The 24,142-nt window shown below is 48.0% G+C and overlaps 1 protein-coding gene across 6 annotated transcripts in view; it reads left to right on the forward strand.

Annotated features, from left to right (window-relative positions):
- The window catches only part of BMAL1 (basic helix-loop-helix ARNT like 1), a 103,835-nt gene that overhangs the window by 71,124 nt on the left and 8,569 nt on the right, over positions 1-24,142 (forward strand). For 3 of the 6 annotated variants that reach the window (XM_082660299.1, XM_082660298.1, XM_082660300.1), the window contains 13 exons: positions 443-666; positions 2,923-2,961; positions 3,255-3,296; positions 4,883-5,040; positions 6,792-6,871; positions 11,691-11,783; positions 12,914-13,031; positions 15,520-15,669; positions 18,136-18,382; positions 19,907-20,013; positions 21,398-21,548; positions 22,325-22,413; positions 23,965-24,073. In XM_082660299.1, coding sequence (XP_082516425.1) covers positions 527-666; positions 2,923-2,961; positions 3,255-3,296; positions 4,883-5,040; positions 6,792-6,871; positions 11,691-11,783; positions 12,914-13,031; positions 15,520-15,669; positions 18,136-18,382; positions 19,907-20,013; positions 21,398-21,548; positions 22,325-22,413; positions 23,965-24,073 — 1,523 coding nt within the window. In that variant the 5' untranslated portion in view covers positions 443-526. Of the gene's footprint in view, positions 1-442; positions 667-2,922; positions 2,962-3,254; positions 3,297-4,882; positions 5,041-6,791; positions 6,872-11,690; positions 11,784-12,913; positions 13,032-15,519; positions 15,670-18,135; positions 18,383-19,906; positions 20,014-21,397; positions 21,549-22,324; positions 22,414-23,964; positions 24,074-24,142 lie in introns of those variants that run through there. The other 3 variants (XM_082660302.1, XM_082660301.1, XM_082660303.1) reach the window with 3 other exon arrangements.

Consider the following 24,142-nt stretch of genomic DNA (forward strand, 5'->3'; position numbering starts at 1 on the left):
CACCACAACTAGAAAAAGCCTGCGCACAGCAACGAAGACCCAACACAGCCAAAAATAAATAAAATAATAAATTTTTAAAAACACAAAGATAACAAGTAGATCATATTTATTTCATTGATTAGATTTGATTAGAAGAAGATTAATTTAGGACTGTCAGAACATCTGGGACACTTGGTCCCCTCCGTGGGAGGAGCACAGGGCTGTAACTTCTAGAGCCTTGGGTTCTGGTTTAGTTCTTCCATGCCCTGGCACGGGGATCTAGGAGAAGCCACCCAGTTTCTCTGAGCTTTGTGTCTACAAGAAAAACGAGTGGGTGAGCCTAAATTACCTATAGTAACTCCTAGAGTAAATACGATGCCCCTTCCAGTTCTACCTGGTCCTGTTCTGGTTGGCTGGGCGAGAGAGATGTTGGTGCTGTAATCAAGTCCCTTTTCCTCCACAGAGCCACCCTGGTCGTCCTCCACCTTAGAAGAGCACGTAGAAATAAACGTGCCTCTGTGCCTCCTTGTACCTATTCCAGACTCCAATGGCCGAACAGAGAATGGACATTTCTTCAACTATCAGCGACTTCATGTCCCCAGGTGCCACCGACCTCCTCTCCAGCCCCCTGGGCACCGGTGGCATGGATTGCAACCGGAAACGCAAGGGCAGCTCCACGGACTACCAGTAAGGCCTTTGGGCTCGTCTTCCTCTGGCTAAACTTGGTGTCGGCTCACAGGCACGAACATCTAGGGCCTCTACTGTCCCTCCTGGAAGAAGGGATCCTCTCTGTGAAAAGGGGTGGGAATGAAAGATCCAACTCCAGCTGGCCACACAGTAGTTGATTTTGCCCTTTATCTTCCCCCTGGATTGCAAGCAGGAGGGAGCTTCCAGTACTGCTGAGGTGTTTACTCCCTGCTCCTGTCCCCAGATTGTTCCACATCAAGGGAAAAAGAATAGCCTTAAAGCCAGGTTCCACATTTTACCCCTTTCTTCATTTTCCTTTGCTCTTGTGAGCAAGATGGCCAAGTCCCTGGATGTAACCTCAGTGGTTTCAAAAAGAGCTTTGCCTGAAGGCCTCTCTCTAGGAGGACATCAATGGCTTGCTTAACGTTTGTGGAGTGAATAAGTAGAGGTCATCCCTGGAAACAGTATAGGAACAGTGACATTGTCCTTAAACATTATTTAAATTAGTTTGTTCCTCTTACATTAAATAGTACTTTTCTTTTTAGACTAGATGGCTTTTCTTTTGAGTAAGTAAGTTTTCACACTTACAGTCAGCTCTTCTGTAGCTGAACAAACATCTAGGGAATAAGTCAGCATAGAACATCCAAAGGCACGTTTTGTTTTGTAGAGGCAACTGTGGAGTCTTGCCCAAATGTCCATTTGAGAGGTTTTCTTCTGTTTAATGAGGGAAAATCTCCAAGGAGGTATCCCCCTACAGCAGATGTCCTTTCTGCTGAAGTTCACAGGTCGAATTTGGGGAGCACAGTGGCTGGAGGTCAGATGCCCACTAGGAGATGCTATGAGTAATATGTAAGTGATCCCAGATGATTAAGAGAGTGGACGCCCAGGGGATGGAGAGTGGGTGTGAGGACCGAGAGGGTGTTCTTCCATGGCAGTAACTCCCCAACAGGGAAACTAGGTGCTTTCTGTGGAGCCTTTGTCTTGGGCCAGTGCTGATGGAGGCCTTGACGTGTTCTAAGACCTCTGCTATCTAGATCTGTGGTTCCCAACCTTGTCTCCATCCAGAACTTTCAGGTTTCCTGCATGGACCCCAGTTTGCAGGTCTTCTGTAATTCGTGGAGACCCTATTAATTAAGCGACCATAATCCTTTATCTTATCATTTTAATGCCCTAAACTCATACCTGTAGGGCAGAGCTGCTTTTCACCTGAGATGGTCATCTGCCTCAGTGAGCGGATACAAGTCTAGACAAAAGGGAAGAGAGATTGTCATTTTCCCCTGTGGCCTGTAGATTTTCTTCTGAACTTCAGGACTAGCTAGAGAAAGTCTCTGCCTGTGGGGAAATTGAGGGCTCTTGGTTGGGAACCACTGTTCTAGAATGCCCGTGATGTGCCTCAGTGCTCCTGAGAAAGTTGTTTTTGCCCTTGAGATGACATTGTTTGGAAAGCCATAATCCCTCCTTTCTTACAGGAGAAAGGAGGAGGCCCAGATGTTGGCCAGTGCCCTCCTGAGCGATTTAGGGGTTGGAGAAGGGTGTGAGCTGACCCAGGGGATTTAGAACTCCTTCCTCTTGAGGATTTCAATCTGTTTTCTACTGAACCACAAGGTGATGTGAAAACTGGATTCTGGAGTCCATGCAAGGAAGGCAGATCCCTGCTGTGGCCCCAGGAATCTCTGTGGCCCCCCAACCCCATGCCTCCCTCTGTCCCAGTTTCTCAGGGCTCGGGGTTTCCCGCTGAGCTGAGAACCAGAGCATTGGGTAGCAGTGCCTTTGAAGAGCTGGCTTGGGGCTCTGCTCAGTACTTCTTTGTGGGTACTTTGATTTCCCCTCCTCACCTCACCCACCGTCACCAAATATATAGTATATTTGATGCTTGATGTGTTTTGCAAATGAATGAACCCCATTTATCCAGAATGATGCGGGGGGGAATGAGGTGTTACAGTTACTCAGATACTCTGGTTACCTAAGAGTTTCCATAAATGCTGTATGTATTCCCAATTTTCTCAAACAATCAATACGGTAAAAATATGTTAACACGCGAACTCTATTGAGACGGTATATATAACTTTTGTTTGGTCTGGGTTTTATAGTAGGTTCAAGTTGGTTTTGTTTGTTTTACTTCTATACATCAAGAGTCAATACTATGACTATTTGAGCTTTCTAATTGCTTGGTTTCTGGATAAATGAGGGCCTTCTGTATTAGATAAGAAGCTATTTTGTATGTCTTAACAGTCACATTCTCTTTTGTTTTCTCAGAGAAAGCATGGACACAGACAAAGACGACCCTCATGGAAGGTACCATGAATCTAGTCATTTGAACTTCAGCATCCTTAGAGCCATTTTCTTTGCATAATTAAACATTCTGTTACGTGGTGCAGGCTCCATCCATGTCCTTGATTCGGGATAAGCAAGGAGGCCTTGAGCCTATGGGCTTGAACTTGTCTCCCTCCCCCCACCCCCAGTGTGGCCAACAACCAAAGCTCTTGTGTGTCATGTAGAGATGACAGGGCTAAGGCAGGGAAGAAAACAGATGTGTAACTGCTGTCAATCTCCAGGACATTGTGTTTCTTCTCTTTTTTTTTTTCCAGGTTAGAATACACAGAGCACCAAGGAAGGATCAAAAATGCAAGGTGAGCTTGGACCCTCATTCTGTCTATAAACTGTCCTGGTTTGGTTGCTTGGTGTGTAGCCAAGGAGGCTCTGCATATCTGGTCCTTGTCTGTCAGACGGTCTTCGACACTGTCACGTCCTTAGGGAAGGAGGAAGGGGATGGGGGGCCCGGGCTTGATGTGGCCTTCTTCCACTCCCTCCATCCCTCCAGGCTGAGCTGCCTTCACTCTTTGCTGTCTAAGCACAGTTAACCGGAAGGGGGCTTTGGAGGGAGCAGAAGATAAATCAAGGCTAAAGGTTTTCTCCGTCTTCAGCAGGTTACTCCTTCCTGACTCAGGGCCCTTCGGGGAGACCTGGCTCAGTGACTCGGTTCCCCGGGCTGTCCCAAGCCTCTGAAAGTGCCCTTATTGCTCTGCAAGGTGCAGTTGAAGGCTAGACCTGGGGGTGCCCTGCTCCCTCGAGGAGATTCTCTAACTCCGTCTTTCCTGCTTCCAACCATGCCTGCGACTCCTTTCCATGCAGATCCTGAGCTCTTCTGCCAGTAGCCCCAGGGCCATTTGAGTCTGTATCGTGACACAGAACCAGGGGCTGCAGAATTTGACCGACAGTTCTGGCTTTTCCCTCGTGGACCAACTTTGGCAAGAGATCCCACGGTCCTGTTGCTGTGGCAGTGGCAGCAAACTACGTTTCCACTGTTGACACACCTCTTTTTTTTTTTTTTTTTTTTTTTTTTGCGGTACATGGGCCTCTCACTGTTGTGGCCTCTCCCCTGCGGAGCACAGGCTCCGGACGCGCAGGCTCAGCGGCCATGGCTCACAGGCCCAGCCGCTCCGCAGCATGTGGGATCTTCCCGGACCAGGGCACGAACCCGCGTCCCCTGCATCGGCAGGCGGACTCTCAACCACTGCGCCACCAGGGAAGCCCTGTTGACACACCTCTTGAGGGGGACAGTCACGAATGACTGGTGCAAACCAGTCAGGGAGGGAGTGTGTGCCCATGGAAGTGTCACGCTGACTCGGCAGGCAGCAATTCCAGGGAGGAAGGCGTGTGACATTCCTCAGTGGAAACTCTTGGGGACAGATGTAGCAAGTGCTGCGTCTAGGTGGGGTCATGGCCGATCCAAGGACAGTGGCGTTAGTGACCTGGTGTCTCAATCAGTCGGTCTCCGACGGGCCACACAGCAGGCTCCCCACAAACCTCAGAGACAGCTCAGCGTGGCGCCCTCACAGATGTCTGTTCCGGATGCTTTGCCCTTTGAATTCTCCACCTCCCTTCTTTCCTTCACCCCTGTCTTAAAATCCAACTTTATCGGGGCTGAGAGGAAAAGAAATGAGGAGAAATTAACAGCTCAGTTTACTCTGAAAAGACAGTTTTTGTAATATTTCTCAATTCTAAGGATGAGGTGAGCATAAAAAAAACCTAATACTGACCTGGCAGTGAGCCCACTTTTTTGGGTGACTTTAGTAGGAAGGCCTAGTTTGAAACATTCTGCAGATTCTAAATTTGCCTTGACAGATGAATATTGAAAACAGCTATAATTTATTTTCATCGTTTCCTTGATGCTCTGTTACATTTTACAGAAATCATTTTTCATATTTTTGTTCAGGGAAGCTCACAGCCAGATTGAAAAGAGGCGTCGGGATAAAATGAACAGTTTTATTGATGAACTGGCTTCTTTGGTACCAACGTGCAACGCGATGTCCAGGAAATTAGATAAACTTACCGTGCTGAGGATGGCTGTTCAGCACATGAAAACATTACGAGGTGAGGTCCCGGCTTTATTGTCCTTTATGCCCTTGCTCACAAATGTTACCACCCTTTCCTAGAATGTTCCCGAGTCTCCTTAGGGACAAATGTTTATTACTTGCAAATGTGTGGCCTTGAGTAATATGCGTGTCATTTTCAGCAATAGACCTGATGCCAAATGAAACGACTGTTGAGCTTCTGTGGGTATCAAGATGCAGTTTTGCTGTCCTACGTCTCCAGAGGGTGGAGGCTATGTCCTGTGCGTGTGTATATGTGCATACGTGTCAGAGAGGACCCTGCTGAAGGGCCAGCTTGTGCATATGTGGTGCCTGGGCCCCACGCATACAATGCTATACATCAGAAACGTAGCTGCCCTTAGTGACATAGGAAAGTCAGTTTCAGTTTTGAAGAGGAAAATTCATCATGGTTCCTTTTGAAGAGTGAGTCACTGGTTGGTGGGACTTGCTGCGTTTTATCGTCAGGAATGAACACTGATGATATTTTCATCTTCCTGGAATTTTCCCAAACCAGATCAACTCTTTATGAGGGAAGCAGTGTTTTCCTTCTTTTCTGAGTGCGGGGAGGGTGAGAAAACAGAGGCAGAGACGTGGAAGTGACTTATCCACACCACAGGAGAAATCCAAACTGTATCAGGCACTTTAGTGAATGCGGTTCCTGGAATTTTCCACAGCTAGTCTTGGACTATTTGAGGAAATTGGAAAGTGGGCACTCACTCAGATCTCTGACCTGTGTGGTAAAAGAATTACGTCTTTTATATTTCTACAAAGCCACCGGAAATGAGAAGTAGCTGGTTTTGTCTGACTTTTGATCATTATTCAAAAATATAAATGTTGTGTCCTTTGCCTGGAGAATGGCATTTTAAAATTCATATTAGTGAAGATAGAGATTAAATCATAACTAATTTCTATTACATTGGAAGGAAAAGAGTGGCAGAGCTCAAGTTACCCTAAAAAGCAGGGACGTGGGTCAGTAACACGTGCCTTGTTGGTTGATATGAAAGTCAGGACACGTTCTGTTTCCCTCCTTCCCGGTGGTACTTGGAATTGTTACGGATCGTTTCATTTTACTTCTTCACTCCTTTACTAACCATTCTGCAGATTTCAAGTCATTTCCTGCTGGCATTTTTCTCTAAGTTATTCTCCTGAAAGATGCCAGATTGACAGCCTTTTAAACATAAGTCTTGTGCCTTCCAGTCCTGGGAGCTCGAGTTGCACTTACTGAAGAAATGCATTTCTCCGGGTTGCCAAGCTCATTTAATTCAACCCTGATGAAGAGGAGCTCTCAGTAAATGCCTTCTACAGGGTGTTTACTCAGGGCCTGGCAGTCTGGATGATTTCCCAAGAACATTTAGAGTGGAGATTTGAGCAACCGCTAGACAACCCATTTAATATAGATCTTGGGAGGAGGGAACCTCCCAGGAGTCTCTACCAGTTTGCTCCTAGAGCTGCCTTCTCTCTTAGAAGCAGTTTTTTAACTTGTGGCAGCTCCTGATTTTCACTATAGTGACAAAAGCAAGCTTGCTAAGTCTCCTGTGGGCAGCAGTGTTTGCTTTTCGGTGGAATTCTCTTTGGCATTAGAGGCTCCTGTCCAAAGTCAGATCTAGCCCTGTCTCCGTAAAGGAAAAAGAAGACAAAATTTCGACCCCAGGTGGTAAGGACTGGCCGCATCTGGAAGGTTTGAGGCAGTCGAATGGAATGAGACATCTGAAAATACAGTGTTCCAACGCTTTCTCTTTTTTCCCCCGTAAGGTGCCACCAATCCATACACAGAAGCAAACTACAAACCGACTTTTCTCTCAGATGATGAATTGAAACACCTTATTCTCAGGGTATGTTGCAATTATGGGATTGTTTTACACAACATTTATTTTTACAAATTTCAGAGTTAAGCACCAGCGTGTGGGAATTTGATGTCTCAACACTGAACTAGCTTAGGCTCACGTCCTCTTTTGGGGTCTCCACCTTGTTCTTACTGTTTGAACAGGCTTCACATCTCTTCCCTGAGACCCTCCTCTTCTACCCTTGCTCAAGCAAAAATTGAAGGTCTATGCTACTGGGACTTTAAATAAGAAGAGCAGATTTTGTTAGAATAGGAGGTAATGAAGAATCCCCTTCCTGAATAGGAGGGTTTTAGAAAGGGACTGAAACTGAGAGCAGCTGAGAATTTCTCTCATCACTTAACCACTAGCACAAAAACAGCCACCTAAATCTTTATACCAAAATTCCATCAAAACAACAAGCTTCCAAAGACACCATGGCCTGAGGAGGAAAGTAAGTGGAGGAGGCGATGCTTTCACCTGCGTGACTGCAGTGCTCACTTTCTCCTGCCAGGCTCTGCAGAGAGGCAGCTGAGGTGGCACTGCGGGAACCCGGCTTCTGTGCTGAGTCAGGTCTGCTCTGGGTAGAGCGAGATTCACTTGGAAATTGAAGGGAGAGACACCAAATTCAGAAACGTGTTCTCTTGCAAACTGTGAAAAGAGAAACAGAGAAGCCTAACTTAAGGCAAGGATACCTGCCCCATCTCGCCACAGCCAGGGCTGGCCTCACTTCTCTGAGCAGAAGTTTGCAAAGCCCCGGCACAGAGGCTAGTCCAGCTGCATTTTTGCATCTTCGCTACCCATTTTCAGCTCACCCCGGCTTCAGGCCCTCTGTAAGCCTGGCCTGCCTGCTCGTTCCAGTAGTCTCTATCCATCCCCTCGTGACGTGCTGTATTAAATGCAAGGAACAGAAGACGTGTTGAATACACAGGGCTTTGTTTCTCCAGCATAGCCAGTCCTGGGGTAGGCTGTGAGGGGCTCGTATAGAGGTTCAGTGAGGTCAGCAGGAACCAGGCTCTTTCTGTCCTCTCACACAACCCTGCTGAGCTAGCATGTAGCTTGTTGCCTCATTGGAGTGAGACGGCCTGTGCCAGCTCTCAGTAGCGGATCAGCCAGAAAAAGGGCAGGGGAGGCTCCAGGCTAGCCGTCTTTTGTACCAAGAAAGGATGCACCTTCCTGGAAGCACAGTAGTGGACTTCAGCTTATCCAGAAGATGTCACCTGGTCCCCCATAGCTGCAAGTCATGTTGCAGAACAAGTATCGTAGACGCAGGCAGGAGAGAAGGGGGTCGGGAGCAGCGGTTGCCACACATTACAGAACCGCATCTGTCTGCTAGATTTCCCTCCAGGAGTGGCTGCCACAACCCAGTATGGAACTCCAGCTGTGGCCTGATTGGCCTGGGGTTGGATGGCCTGGTGGCCTCCCTTGCAGTAGAAGCCGTCTTATTAGTGCCCCATCCGGGGTAGCTGTAATAGTGGCCCTCCCCAGCTCTCTTGTACGTGAATTATTGTTGGGCCAGGTTTTTTCCATCGTGCGTAGGTGCAGTGTTTTTTGAACTTCTCTTTTATCCGTCCAATAAGTATCTATTTATTGGATAGTCCCATATTCCAGCTTATCATTAGCGATCCTTCAGAGCTTCATGTGAGTTGAAGCTTGGATAGGTGTGTCTTCTGTCTTCCATTTTCATTCACTAGCTAATTGAGCAAACACTTTAGTACTTACTGGTTATGCATGGCCCTGTCCTAGAAACATCCAATCACTGATAAACGCTATAGGGTGGGACCAAGACTTCTCAGGAAGTTGGTGATGGTCATTTGGTTACCTCTCAAGGCATGCTCGGAAGACCCAACTCTGCCCTCACCTCTCCATCCTTTTCATAAAGATGTCCTTGTTCTCAGGGAGGACTTGCTGGAGTTAAGATGTAAACTATACCTGTAGCATCTCCAGAGAGACCACCAGGGCTGGCCTCACGGGCATGCAACCTATGCAGTCACACAGGGCCTGGCACTTGGTTTAATGCTCTGCTGTCGCCATCTTGAAAATTGTATTTGAGAACAAGGGTCCCTACATTTTCATTTTGTACTGGGCCCTACAGATTATGTAGCTGGTCCTAATTCCCATACTGATAATTTGGTACTTTTTAAAATTTTATTTTATTTTTTTTGACTGTGTTGGGTCTTCGTTGCTGGGCGCGGGCTTTCTCTAGTTGCGGCGAGCAGGGGCTACTCTTCGTTGTGGTGTGCGGGCTTCTCATTGTGGTGGCTTCTCTTGTTGTGGAACGTTGGCTCTAGGCACGGGAGCTTTAGCAGTTGTGGTACGTGGGCTCAGCAGCTGCGGCTCACGGGCTCTAGAGCGCAGGCTCGGTAGTTGTGGCGCACGGGCCTAGTTGCTCCACGGCATGTGGGATCTTCCCAGACCAGGGCTCGAACCCGTGTCCCCTGCATTGGCAGATTCTCAACCACTGCACCACGAGGGAAGTCCAAATTGGTGTTTTTAAAGAAAAAAATATATATGTGTGTATATGTATAAAACCAGCTCTTTTTGTGACGACAAGTGCTTAATAATTGTCTTGTTGCTGCTTTTCTGAATGATTTCCTATTAGATGCCCACACTTATCAAGGTCTGGAGTAAGAGTTTTAATGCTATCCAAACTAAATACTTTATCTTGGGCTTGCCTTTTCTGCTCTTGTCTCTCAGACAACGTCAGTGGTGACTTGTCTTCCCTGATGGAACTTTTCTCACATCTCTGGCCCATCTCAGTGGCTGTGAAGTACTGTCTGATTCCTTGCCGCTTCCAGGTGCCCAGTTCTTGGGAATTTGCTTCAACAGATGGCAGGGTCCACTCAGATGATGTTTGAACGGTTTGGCAGCAGGAACTGGACTTCCACTTTTCCTTACCAGTGCAAATCTGACTAATAGCATTCTTTACTAAGTGCTTTCAAAATATCTTTAATAACCGGCGTGTCAGGGAGCAGTGAACCTGATCAGTTTATAGTGTCTGAATCCTGTATGTCCCGAGTTTTGAAAACGTGGCGGCTGCTTCGGCTCCGTGTCATTCATTAACTTAACACCGTCCTCCCTGAGGGCGAGCCTGCCCTGGTCTTCTGGCCCCGTGGTGCTCGTGTCTCACCCCTCTGCCCTCTGGCTGTCTCCTCAGCCCCAGCTTCTTCACCTGCTGGTGTTTATCTGCCCTAGTAAAGCGGTGTCGGAATGTTTTGTGCCTCCCCTGTGCTGACCGTGTTCACCAGCCTCTGGAACCTCCTCTCCCTCCCCTGCATGTGTTCAAATCCACTGCACTCGTGTCACCAGTTTGGGCCTGACTCTGCCCAGCATTTTTTCCAGGATATCACGAGCACCTTCTTCCCAGGCATCTTTTGTGCCACATCGCTTCATTAATGAAAAGCCTCAAAATACTCTTCTTCTCTCGTTAGATATGAGATTGTCAGCAAGGCAAGTGAGGAAGTTATTAATACTCTCTTTTTTGACAGAATGAGGCTTCCAGCAGATGGTGCTTGGGAAGTCGCTTCCCCCTCACCGTCATCCCTTGCCCCTGGGCCAGCTCAGAGACCTAACTTAGGAAAGGATCATCCCCAGCTTCCTTCTGGCAGGACAGCCTGCCAAGCCCTCTCACAGCAATAGTGAATCTGTTCCCCTTTTACTCACTTCTTTTATCCCAGCACAAGTGCATGTACCATTCTGTTACCTTCTGGCACATGAATTCATTTCCTAGTTCTTTGAATTAAACTGCATCCCGAAGGCCCTTTTGTGGAAAAGGGTTCTCTAGATTCTTCCAAAGGACAGGCTGCGGCCCAGCAAATAACGCAAGATGATGACGCACTGTGATTTAGCCCGTGGTAGCTGAATGTAGAGCAAGTGCGTGGTAGAGAACAGAGCACCTCCCTGGCACCGGGAAGGCCCCGGCAGGAGTTGAGTAGTTGCCCGCCTGGAAAGTCGTGGATAGGATTCAGTCACACATGCACAAAACATCCTAAGCTCTCAGGTACCGTAGCTTTGGTGTTTACCTGCTTCAGTCTATCCAACAAATACTGTCCTGTCTCCACACCTATCTTTACTGGCCCTTTGGATTTTTACCTGTATTTAAAGTGAAGAAGAGGTGAAAAGAAAGTCAGGGGAAATTTTTGCTTTTCTTTTTTTGTATAATTTAGGATACAAACAGCCCAGCCCTGGGTCAAGCAATAATACTTGGGAGCAGTACTTCTCGAGCCTGTGTACGTTAGAATCACTTTGGGGTGGGGGTAAGGGTGGGATGGGGAGGGGGTAATAATCATACCAGTGATCTAGCCCCATTCCAGACCATCAGCGTAAAAAACCAAAAGCAAACCCCACTTCAAATGTTGAGAACCACTGTTCCCGAGAGCTCCCTGGAAATGGAGGTGTTCGAGTTGAGGACAGATGGAGGCTGCGATATTGGACCAGGGGGTTCTGATCCTAAAGTTTCCTTCCGCTCTCAGATTCTATGATATTACAGCATTGTTATACTTAGAGCAATGAAATGTATTTCTCTGGACCTTCATGCAGTCAAAGGAAAATTCTTAAGCTGAGTTCTGCCTTGAAACAGAACTTACTCTAATGGCACTGTCCCCTGTAATCATTAGATAATACATGTGTGTATATCTGCCTTGGAGAGAATCTTACTATTCTCGGAAGGCATTTGTTCTGAACATCCTGTTCTCAGGATACCTGTGAAACTGTCAATGACTGCAGTCCTGTGCTTTGGATACTTAGAAAACAATCCTTATTTGCTATCAGAGTGACTATAAATCATGTTTCCTAAAGTGTGATAAATTGATTATCCATTTCTCCTGATTAGGCAGCAGATGGATTTTTGTTTGTCGTAGGATGTGACCGAGGGAAGATCCTCTTTGTGTCAGAGTCTGTCTTCAAGATCCTCAACTACAGCCAGGTACTGCTCCTGCTGCTGGTTCTGGGCAGCCTCACAGCAGCCAAAAAGGTCACCCCACTTCTCAGAATAATTATGGTGGACAAGTGACATGTGAAGTGCTTATATATTCCCCCACCCCATCCTTCTTCCAGAAGATTCTGTACACAGAAATGAATATAAACTTAGAAAACTTCCTTTAATGTGCTTCCCCCACTGGGAAGTTCGACCTTATCAGCATTGTAACTTTCTCACTGCTGCAAGATAAATAGCCCACAGTGTAGGGGTAGGGGGGCGAGGGGCTGTCTGACAAGGAAGACAGGTAGGCAGACCATACAATACCAGGGAATAAGAAAAATGGGAATCCACCCATACTGTGTTAACAGTGATATGTCACTTATTAGCTCTGTTGAACCTCAGCGTCCTCTAAAAAATGATTGTAATAATCCATACAATCTATGACCGTTTGTAAGATCATATAAGATAACCATTTATAAATGCTTCTAGAACAGAGCTTTTCACCTATTTTGTCCCTAGAGTTTTTACTCGTTTTTTTCATTCATTCACTCATTCACATGCTGGTATTTGCATGGAAACTTAGTAAAGCAGAAGAATTGCAGAATCAAAATAACATTTATATAAATTAGAATTAATGTAAATTTAGTGTTTCCAAGGTGTTTTGCTCTTTTTAGTCTTAGAGCAAAGCTATGGAAGAAGTTATTTTTATCTCTGCTAACAATTAGGCTAGTGAGGCGAATAGTATGACACAACTTGTTTAAGAACAGAGGTTTAATGGAGCTAGAGTCAGAGCCCACGCCCTACATTCCTCCCTCTGAGGTCTTAGAAGGAAATCTGTGGGCCTCAGAAATAAATGAAAAGGAATACATACTGAAAGACTTTTGCCGTAGAGGAGCATGAACTATTTATGTATGTGGTTGAGCCCTTTTGCCTTCGTGTCTTATCAAAACCACACTCCCAGTGCCTCATTCATTGTGTCTATATCTAGGCAAAGTGACTGGACGTGTGTACATGTTAACACATGAAATATTTGAAATTCTCGTGCTTAAAAATGCAGAGTAAAGGCCAAGCCCTTGTTGGTTAATGTATGTTCCACGTGCCGTTGACTTGTCCTTTTTGATGATACATTCCCACAGAATGATCTGATTGGTCAGAGTTTATTTGACTACCTGCATCCTAAAGATATCGCCAAAGTCAAGGAGCAGCTCTCCTCCTCTGACACTGCACCCCGGGAGCGGCTCATAGATGCAAAAAGTGAGTTTGGGATCCGCCGCTGCTTCCTCAGCTGCCTGCCCAGACGGCTGAGCGCCGGGCTGAGCAGTGTGTGCGGACCTCAGCCTCTGGGTTCCTACCTCTCTGCCCTTTATCTGGGTCCCAGGTGCTGTCTTTGGCTCAGTGGGATTGTTTATGTTAGAAGAGAAGAAAGAAGAAAAAAATTCAATGTCCAAACTCGTGAGAGGAGAAACAGCTACTTTCATTTGATTCTTTCTGATTTTTAGTCATTTTTTTTTCAGAATCTAAAAATTCCAAGTTGTATGTTCCTGCGTTAAAAGGGTTCACATCAGTTTGATTTGTTCCCCCTGAAAAAATCACCTCTATTTATCTGAGTTGCACTCATGCAGCCTCATAAGATGAAAGTAAGAAAACTTCAAGTGTAAATGTGACGCTTCTTTGACCAAAGTGGTTCTTCATTAGATGCCCTGCCCCGCCCTTCTGCCCGCCTCCCTGCTTCCTTCTTGCAGCAGGCCACCACTCACGTTCTCCCCCAGCTTCCTGCTCCTGCACCCGCTCCCTGCCTCCTGTGTGAGGCCACAGAAGCTCTCTTCTCCTTCAGCCCCATGGGGGTGCTGTGCACTCCAGCAGTTAAGAGCACAGACTCTGAGTCAAATGCAGGGCTCGCATCTTGGCTCCACCATTTACTAGCTGTGTGACCTTGAGCAAGTTACTTAACCTCTCTGTGCCTCAGCTTCCTTATCTGCAAAATGTTACCTATTTCATCAAGTTGTGAGGATTTAATATGCTAATAACGGAGTACATAGTTTCCAGCACAGAGTAAGCACAACATGGTATATTCACCTTGGCCCAGTGCCATCATAGCCTAACTAGTTTCTTGCTTCCAAGCTCTCCATTGTAATCTCTGGAAGGAAATAACCACCAGAGGAATCTCCTTTAAATCATCCTTTTCACTAAGGCACTCCTCTTCTTCCTGTAAGTACAATGCAGTCCCTGGTACCTGTTGCCCTTTATAGTAGGGTCCTGCAATTTTTTTAGTGACCTCAGAAGAGAAAGATGAATGCTGTTTGGTCCTTGCCTCTAAAGCTCTTACCATGTAGTCAGGGAGACAAGGAGACAGCGCCATTCATAATGGGTGCAGCCATAGATGTAGTGCCAGGCATAGAGAACGATGATTAATTCTCACGTGGGCGTGGGTACAGGCATCACGGAGCAGGTGACAGCTCCAGGTGGGTTTGAAAAGATGAATTAGTGTTTGCCAAATGATGAAGGGAGGAAAGGAGCAGAAGAAATGATTTGTGGACGGGTGCAGACGTGCGGTGCTGTGGGCTGCCGGTGCTGCTGGAACAGAACATGCAGGGGAGGGAGAGGGCTGGACCACGAAGACCTTTTCATCTGTGGGGACACAGTGAAGGGCTGTGAACCAGGCGGGGCGGGCTTGGATTGGCATTCGGGGAGGATCACTGAGGCAGCAGTGCGGGAGGTAGGTGAGAGCAGGGAGACCCAGGAGGAGCCCCCGGCAGTAGCCATTCCTGTGATGGCTGCTCCCGCGGTGGGCAGTGGGCGCTTGTTCCCCCCAGACGTGATCTGCAGCCCCGGCTTCTGCACCGACAAGTAGCCCATGTTTCTATCAGGATCACAGTCATGCTTTTTCTCCAGAGACTCTAATTCAGTTGGGCCGGAACCATAATTCAGACCACAGATGTGAGCTAGTTTATATGTGAAATTTACATGATTTAAAATTTTCTGGTAGCTACGTTTAAAAAAGTGAAAATAAATGCAGAATTATCTTTAATACTGTATTTTATTTAACACTAAATCCAAAATGAGGTCTTTTACATTTTTTCTGGTACTAAGTCTTTGAAATCCTATTTTCATTCACACGTACAGCACACCTCCAATTTCAGCTTCTCAATAGCTGCGTTGTAGCTAGTGGCTACCACACTGGGAAGCACAGATCTAGAATGGGGTCCCAGAATCTGCAGGTTGATGAAGCATCCAGCGGTTCTGGCATCCAGCCAGGGTTGAGAACTTAAGGCAGTCCTGCTGCCTCCTTTCCATTCCAGTATCCAGGTCTTGCCCATCCTCCAAGTCCCAGCCCACCTGCTTCTGCCTCTGGGAAACACCGATTGTTTCTGCCATTTACTTGGCACTGATCACTCATACGTCACGTTGTGTTATCATTAGTCTTTTCCTGGTGAACTTCCATCTCCCCTTCTCAGCCGTCCACTCCTGCTGGACAGGAACCCTGTGTGTATTTCTTTATTCCTTGGAGCACCTAGTCCGTTCATCAGTCGCTGCATTCTTTGTGATCTGTAAGCATTCCGGGTTGACAGCGCCCCTGTCCATACAGCATCTGTTAAGGCCTAGACTGAGGAGAAGGGTTATTGTCACGTCATTGTTACAGAACAGCAAGGCAGGAAAGAAAAGACTTTCTTCAAGGGCACACTCCCCCTCCTGACAGACAACACTACCCTCAGTTTATCACATTTTGTGTATTGATTTGCAGCTGGACTTCCAGTTAAAACAGATATAACCCCTGGGCCATCTCGATTATGTTCTGGAGCACGGCGTTCTTTCTTCTGTAGGATGAAGTGTAACAGGCCTTCCGTAAAGGTTGAAGACAAGGATTTCCCCTCCACCTGCTCAAAGAAAAAAGGTAACCACTTAACAGTTCTTTAAATCCTATCACAGGTGGAGCGCTCAGCAGGGGGTGGGCTCAGAGCAGCGGGTCCCAGGATTGCAGCCAGGACCTCACTAGCCCCCCTTCAATGGGGGCGGTTGGGGAGCGGTGGGGGGGGAGCTGGAAGGCCCTGATGGTGTCACGATGACACAGGTTTGTGGGAAGGCTCCCTCTGTTTAAGTCCTGTTTGTTTTCCTGTGGTTGGGAAAGAATACTCTCTAATAGAGTCACAGCCCCCTGCCTCCCCAGCACCCACGAGCCCACCAGAATTATTCTAAGTTCACCAGTGCCTGCAGGTGGCTAAGTGCAGTGGACACTTCTCATTTTTCTTCCATTGTGAAGTGTTTTTCTTCCTGTCCTCTCCCACTCCGGGCTTTCTTCCGGGTTCCTTTTGTTGCTTCCTCCTCTTCTGTCCCCAGCCTTCTTCTCTTAAGAGTATATATATACTCATCCATAGGTAATGTCATCTGCCCCCTTAGCTTTCAATGACATTTATATGCCACTAACTTCCAAGTTCATATGTCTAGCCTGCACTTCTCTTTTGAACTCCAGATTTGTAAATTAACTGCTTATTTAATCTACCTGCTTGGACATCTCAAGGGCATCTCAAACGTGATATATGTAGAAGTAACCACCTGAGCTTCCCCTCAAAGGTAAATGGCACTACTGTCCCTCTAGCTGTGCGTGCTAGAAGCCTGGGGGGCACCCTCACCCCCTTTCCCTCCCTCCTCATCTAGTCAGTTATAATGTCTTGCTGCCATGAATTGCCCCTGCAGAAGTTATCTGAAGTATGTTTACCCACCTCCATGTTTACTGTTACTATCGCTAGATGGAGGCTACCCTGGATCTCACAGGCCTGGTGAAGCAGGCTCCTCACGCTTTCCAGCCCCTCACGTGGCCAGAGTGACCTTTCTAAAAGCAAATCTTGGGACTTCTCTGGCTGTCCAGTGGTTAAGACGCCACGCTTCCATTGCAGGGGGTGCAGGTTCGATCCCTAGTTGGGGAACTCCGCATGCCACGCGGCGTGGCCAAAAAATAGAAGAAGAAAAAAAGCAAATCTTCGTATCAGCCCCCTGTTTTAAACCCATCAGTGGTTCCCGCTGCTCTTGAAGAAAAGTTTAAAATCCTTCATGTGACTTTGCAAACCCCCGCCCCTGACACTACTCCATACGTTTGAGACTTGCTGACCTCCTTTTGATGCCTCCAGACCCTTTCTACCCAAAGTCTCCGTATGTTCTGTCACCTCTGACGGGAATGCCCCTCTCTCGCCACCAGCTCCCCTCCCTGACTCACTCGAGCTCGTCCTTTAGAGTGGACCTCAATGTCTGTCACTCACTCCCTCCCTCAGGCTGCCTTATGTCTGCTTGTAGCACCCTGTAGGGTTTCTTTCTAACACTTGATTACAGTTGCAGTTATGTAGTTATTTGTTTAAAATATCTCTCCCCCATTAGACTGTGAATTCCACAAAGGCAGGTCTGATTTGTTTTCCACTGTTTCCCAGTAACTAGCACAGACCTGATGCTTGGTAAACTATTCCATAAGGATGTGTTACTGTTGGAATCCACAGGTGCTCCACACTTAATGTGTCCCAAATTGAAATCTTTTCTCCCCCTCCTCTGAAACTTACTCTGTATTCTCTGCCCTGAGTCAATAAATTGTATAATACCAGCTAACCACTCAATCTGAAAAAGTTGGAGTCATCTTTATTTTCTTTTTTCATACCAAATATTTTGATACTCATACCAAATCCCAGCAGTTCAAGCTCAGAAATTTCTCCTGTGTCCTGCCCTGCCTCATCTTCACGGCACTGCCATGGTACAGTCCTCAGCATCTCGTGCATGTCTTCCAGTTCACCCAACACTCTCCTCCTAGAACATCCAAATCACGATGTGATTTTGCTGTTTCCCCACTTAAACACCTTCAGAAGCTCTCCATTTCCTACCTGAAAAAGGTTAACACATTTGTGAGCAAATAATCCAAGGCTCCGACGATATGCTCCCAACCTGCGCTTCCAACTCTACCCCCAGCGCCTCCCTTTTCCCTTCGACCACACGGAGGTTTTTGCTGTCTCCTGTACAGGATGCCTCTCTGTGCCTTTGTATGTTCTCAGACCTTTACAGATTCTGGTCCCTTACCCAGTGCTTATCCTTCTTGATCCACCTCCTTCCTAGTTCTTCGGGGCGGGCTGCTTCTCCCCAGGGAGATTTAGCTCCTGCTTCCTTGGTGCATGTGATGCCCTTTTGCTGTAACCAGCTCTACAAGGCGTATATGACACTGGATGATACCTGTTTTTTCTGTCTTCTCTCTCACTAGATGCTAACTTCTGGACAGTAAGGCTTTGGTTTTTATATTTTGATTCCCTACCTACATCCCCCGACTAGGCTGCCTGTGCCCCCAGGCCCCAAAGCCACACTGACATTGACCATGGACTTTGCTTTCTAGCAGATCGAAAAAGCTTCTGCACAATCCACAGCACAGGCTATTTGAAAAGTTGGCCGCCCACAAAAATGGGGCTGGACGAAGACAACGAACCAGACAACGAGGGGTGTAATCTCAGCTGCCTTGTCGCCATCGGACGACTGCACTCTCACATGGTTCCACAACCGGCGAACGGGGAAATCAGGGTGAAATCTATGGAATATGTCTCTCGGCATGCAATAGATGGGAAGTTTGTTTTTGTAGACCAGAGGTAAGAGTCTGCACATTACGCTTGAACAATGATGGTAGAACAATGAGTAAAGCAGAGAAGACTGGGCCATCGGCTGTCTTTCTTAGGGATAGAGAGAAGGAAATGATGGGTGTATCTGATGAACAATGAGACCCAGTGGGTTATCATCATAAATACAGAGATTTTTCTCCATGTCATTCTTTGGCATGTAGAGACAATGAAGTGGGGTGGTTTGATGTCCATGGCTAAAAGAGAAATAGTAGGCATAGTATGCTATCTGAATCCATGGAAGGTTCCAGGACCATTAATTACTGTGACTGAAATTCTGGCATGTGGGACTCGGAAAAGATTAGTCCTGAGCTGTCAATACAGTCAGTCATCTGCTATAGTAACCCCATATGGCAATTTAATTTTAATTTAATCAATTTAAATTAAATTAAAAATTCAATTCCTCAGGCTCACTAGCTACATTTCAAGTACTTAGCAGACACATGTGTCTAATGGTATCCATGCAGAACATTTTTTTTTTAATTAATTTTTATTGGAGTATAGTTGACTTACAATGTTGTGTTAGTTTCTACAGTACAGCAAAGTGAATCAGTTATACATATACATATATCCACTCTTTTTTAGATTCTACTCCCACATAGGTAGAACATTTCTGTCTTCTCAGAAAGTTCTTCTGGACAACACTGATCTAGTCCAGTCTCATTTTTTATGGTGGTTGAACTGAGACTCAGCCTGAAGCCTGGCCTTCTCCAGAATTCACAACCCATCGGCAGTAGACCTGGGCTAAGAACCCAGATGTCCCCAAATTTCCACTGTTCTCTGCTGCCTCCTTAAGAGTATTCACAGGGTAGTAATTTTTCTGGCTATTAGATAATAGTCACTAAATACTGGAAAAGGAGGCGGCCACCTCTCAAGGTCCTTGTGGGCCCCGCTGCTGGAGCGTCTGGTGTTTGGTCATCCTGCTAAAAAGCAGCCGGTAAATTGGAGAAGCTTTGCCCTGGAGTTTAGAGTTCGACCACATTTTTATCTAATACAGTTACTACTTTTAAACCTCCTAAAATTTGATATCTTGTGCTAACAGCCCCTTTGAAAGGATTCTTTGCTTTCTTTCCCTCTGTTTTTTTTTTTTTTTTTTTTTTTTTGTTTTTGTTTTTTGCGGTACGTGGGGCCTCTCACTGTTGTGGCCTCTCCCGTTGCGGAGCACAGGCTCCGGACGCGCAGGCTCAGCGGCCATGGCTCACGGGCCCAGCCGCTCCGCGGCATGTGGGATCTTCCCAGACCGGGGCACGAACCCGCGTCCCCGGCATCGGCAGGCGGACTCTCAACCACTGCGCCACCAGGGAAGCCCTCCCTCTGTTTTTATAGCCCTGATTAAAGTCAGTTTCATGAGAAAAAAACAAAACCCATGTAGTAAGCCCTCTGAACCCACCCGGCTTTGACCTTGTTTTCACTGGCTGTAGCGGGATTCAGCTGGTGCAGAGATGCTGTTAATCGTCTGAATGGCTTTTTCTTTTTTTAAAAAAAATTCCCTTTTAGGGCAACAGCTATTTTGGCATATTTACCACAAGAACTTCTAGGCACCTCATGTTATGAATATTTTCACCAAGATGACATAGGACATCTCGCAGAATGTCATAGGCAAGGTAAGCTGGGTTGTACAACAGGTCTTAAGTTTAAAGTGCCCCCCCTGTTTCTAGACTAGTCCACGTAACCTCACAGAGAAATCTGCCTCTGTGACGTGGGAGTCAACCGGCCCAGGAGTCTTCAGGCCAAGACATCTGTGAGGAGAGGAGGCTTCTGCTTCGCCCAGCCCCATCTAGCCCCTTACGGATAACCCCCTACCCCACTGCCTAGCAGATTTCTATACTTGGGCCAGGGCAATTTCCGGAAGGCATCTCTTGTTCAGAGGATTTATCTGGACCCTACAAAGGTTTCGTATGGCCCAAACGGATCCAATTCTTTTCCGCAAAACCCTGCATCGCCTCCTACATTTCCCTCTTGATTAATGGCATGGCCCAATGTGTGGCCTCCTGAGATGGAGACCAACATCGACTCCCTCCTTTACTTTTTCCTCCATCAGAACTGTTCATTCACCTCAGACATGCATTTCCAAAGAGGCCCCTTTCTGCCACCTCCACTGCCAAGGCCCTGGTTCAGCCCTTGTACCCATCTGATAATCGTGACGGACTCCTAACAGGCCTCCCCACTCGCTTCTGTCCGCAGTCCATCTTCCGTCACTATCCCATTTATGCTCTGATAGATCGAGCCTGGTAATGTCACATCCATGCTTAAAACCTCCTGCCTTTAGACTCAAGCCCAATCACCCTTGACAGGCATTCAAAAGGCCCTCCACCTTCTGGCCCTGACCCACCTCCCCAGCTTTACCCCTGCCCCCATCTCCGCCTGCAGAGGCCTGTGCTCCAGCCACACTGACCATCTCTCCATTCCCTGCCCTGCCAGGCCCTGCCACTCCTCGGGCAGTGCTGGGTTCTTCCCTCTCTCCCCTTGGCAGACTTGTATTCATCCCTCAAGACTGATCTCCTCTGCCTCTCCTGAGGGCAGGAGTCACATCCTGTCTCCTCTTTTACCTCCAGTGCCTGGCACATGAAAGATGCTCATTACATGTTTGTTACATGAAAGAATGAGGTTTCCATAGGTGAGTGACCTCTCTGAATCCAAATGTCCTAAAAATGCTGTACTGCCTTCAGGCTTTGTGATGGGGAAATAACATGGGCCCTTTGGACAGTGCCTTCTCGTTGTGTGGTGTTTACTTCATAGCTGATTCCAGTTAGATGTCTAGAATGCAGTCAGTTATTCCCAGAGCCTTCATTTCATACACTCTGAAGAACAGTGGCAGGTTGGAAGGCTCAGAGTCAGACCCTCAGAAACAGCCTGTTCTCTGAAGCGCCAGCTCCCATGGCTCATTAAGGAGGGACGGCCTCGGAGCCCGAGCGCACTTAGGATTTGGTTAGTTTAATGCATTTGTCTGAGGAAACAATGATGTTCATGGTCTCTTTGTATTTTCAGTTTTACAGACAAGAGAAAAGATTACAACTAATTGCTATAAGTTTAAAATCAAAGATGGTTCTTTCATCACACTACGGAGTCGGTGGTTCAGTTTCATGAACCCTTGGACCAAGGAAGTAGAATACATTGTCTCCACCAACACCGTTGTTTTGTAAGTGTTTTTCGTATATCAGAAGCTCCCTTGCTTCACAGGGAAATGCCTTGGGCCCCTTACCTGGGAAAGGGGGTACAGGTGACAGCCAGTATTGCATCCTTTACTGCCGTCTTGCTGATATCCTGTGAAGCCTTGGGACTGGCGGAAGCCAAAAGGTGGTTAACGAGGGATGAGCTTCAGTACTCATACCTCTGAGGCCCTGGCTGGTGGAATTGCTGCCGGAGACAGCAGCGTTTCCTACCCGGTAAAGCCTTTGCGTTCCGCAGGCCTGGCATCCACTGGTATCACTATGGAGGGAAGGCTTGGTAATCCTTGAGAGGCTCACCAGCCCATAGTGGCTTTGGCTGAGGAGGGGGAGGATCTGCGCCCCCGGGCGGCGGCCTGAGCCCCTGGAATGCCCCCTCAAAGGCTGCCACCTGCTGGGTGAGCAGGGAAGGGAAGGCCCTCCTCTTTGGCCTGCTCCCCATATCTCCTTCCCCATGAGGTCCAAACCCCCCACCTGTAGGCGGAGCCGATCGAGGGGCTGGGGCCGGCAGTGGGCTGCTTCAGTCGCCACCTCCGCTGGACTGCGCCCCACCTGCACCAGGGAGGCCAGAGGCCGGGGTGCTGTCCATCGTGTCCTCAGACAGTGAGGAGACCTGTGAGCCGCTCAGACACTTCATTTCGTGGCCTGTCCAGGTCCAGAGTGGACACCGTACACCTTGGCCAAGGTGAAAGGTGCACAGTTCTGAGCAGGCCTGACTCACGTTTCCTTGTTGCTGGGATGTTCACAGAGCCAACGTCCTGGAAGGCGGGGACCCAAGCTTCCCTCAGCCCACAGCATCCCCCCGCAGCATGGACAGCACGCTGCCCTCTGGAGAAGGTAACTATGTGCCGCCGGGACGTCTGGGCTTGCCCCTGAGAAGCTGCTCGTGGCCCCCATCCCTGAGCCCCCGGTATTTGGGGTCCCCGGCCACCATCTTCTGTGGAACAAGGGAGGCCTCGCGGGGATGATCACTGAGGACGCTGTCATCTTACTTTCTCTGTTGAGCCTGGAATGCCGGGAACTTGTTTGTACCTTTGCTGAGGCTGCCTGGACCCCGGAAGCCTTGACAGGGCAGCTCCTGCTGCCTGTGCTCTCCTCCCCCTGGCTTCCCAGCGGCTGCGATGTGAAGTGCTCTCGGGGATGGCTGCCGGGATCCCGTGGTGGGAGGAGGGTGTCTGTCAGCACCGGGGTGTGCTGTACCCGGCGGGGCCCTCCCCCGGCTCGGCCTTGGCCGCTGCGCTCCGCACCTGACTCCTGCTTCCTCAGGCCTCTTCTTGTATGGCTTCAGCCCCTGCCTCTGCATCGATGAATCCTACATCCGGTTTCATTCCTGAGCTCCAGATCTGCCTTTCCGGCGGCCTCCTGGGCGAAGCCACCTGGAGTCCCACAGGCACCTATAACTCCGCACATCCAGATGGGTTCTCTGCACACACCCTCACCCACAGTCTGGTCGGTTAAGCCAGAAACCGTGACTCCTACCTCTCCCATTATATCAAAACACACACTCCTGTCCCTTCTCTTTAAACCTCTCCAACCCCACTATTGCTACCTCACCGTCCCCATCTGTTGCTTGGCTTCCTGCAGATAACTGCCCAACTCTAGTCGCCCTGCCCTCCTCTGCGCCCGCGTCCTCCACTGCGGTTCATTCTCCACACGGTGAACTTGTGTTTTTCTGTGTCAAGCACTTCGGTGCCCCTTGTCCCCTGTGGATACTGTTCAAATCTGTTAGTGTGGCATCCAAGGCCCTTCATGGTCTGACTGGTACCTGCCTCTCAGTTTCATCTGTCACTCCTCCATCCTCATTTGTAATGAGTTTCTTGGCGTAGTCTCCCAAGTTGTGTCCTGCCTCAGTGCTCTTGCATACACTGGTTGCTGTGCCTGGAGTGCTTTCCCCTCCTTACCTCTCTGCCAACTTACTTTATGCTCCTCTCTCAAGACTGAGCTCAGAGTTCATTTCTTCCAGGAGGTTGCACCTGGCCCTGCATGAGTTGGGTGCTTCTTGCTGACCTGTAAAACTTATCGCAGTTTGTTCTAGCCATTGTTTATCTTGTGTGTCTCCCCATTAGACTGTGAGCTCCTTGAGGGCAGGGATGCCGACTTATCTCTGTGACTCTGGTGTGCAGCCCAGTGGCTTTCGGCCAGCATATGTTGAGTGCATGAGGAATTAGAAGCTTTAATATCAACATCTCTGATCCTGGAAGGAAACCTGAGCTTTTCCCTGCCGGAATGCCTTTTCCTGACAAGCTGTGGCTCTCATGTCCCTCAGGGCACAACCCTAAGCTTGAACTTCAAGTGGATCATGGGATGAAGTGGATTTAATTTAACACATAATAGCATTTCTCCCTCTGCTTTCTTCCCCTTTCCCACTCTCTGATTCCTCTGTTGTAGGTGGCCCAAAGAGGACCCACCCCACTGTTCCAGGGATTCCAGGGGGAACCAGGGCTGGGGCAGGAAAAATAGGTCGAATGATTGCTGAGGAAATCATGGAAATCCACAGGCAAGTAACACCTAGTTGTTCCCTTAAACCAGTGTTCTCAACCCCAGGGCACTTTGCCCCCCAAGGGAT

Source organism: Grampus griseus (assembly GCF_964374135.1).
Source record: "Grampus griseus genome assembly, chromosome: 8".
Classification (NCBI taxonomy): Eukaryota; Metazoa; Chordata; class Mammalia; order Artiodactyla; family Delphinidae; genus Grampus; species Grampus griseus.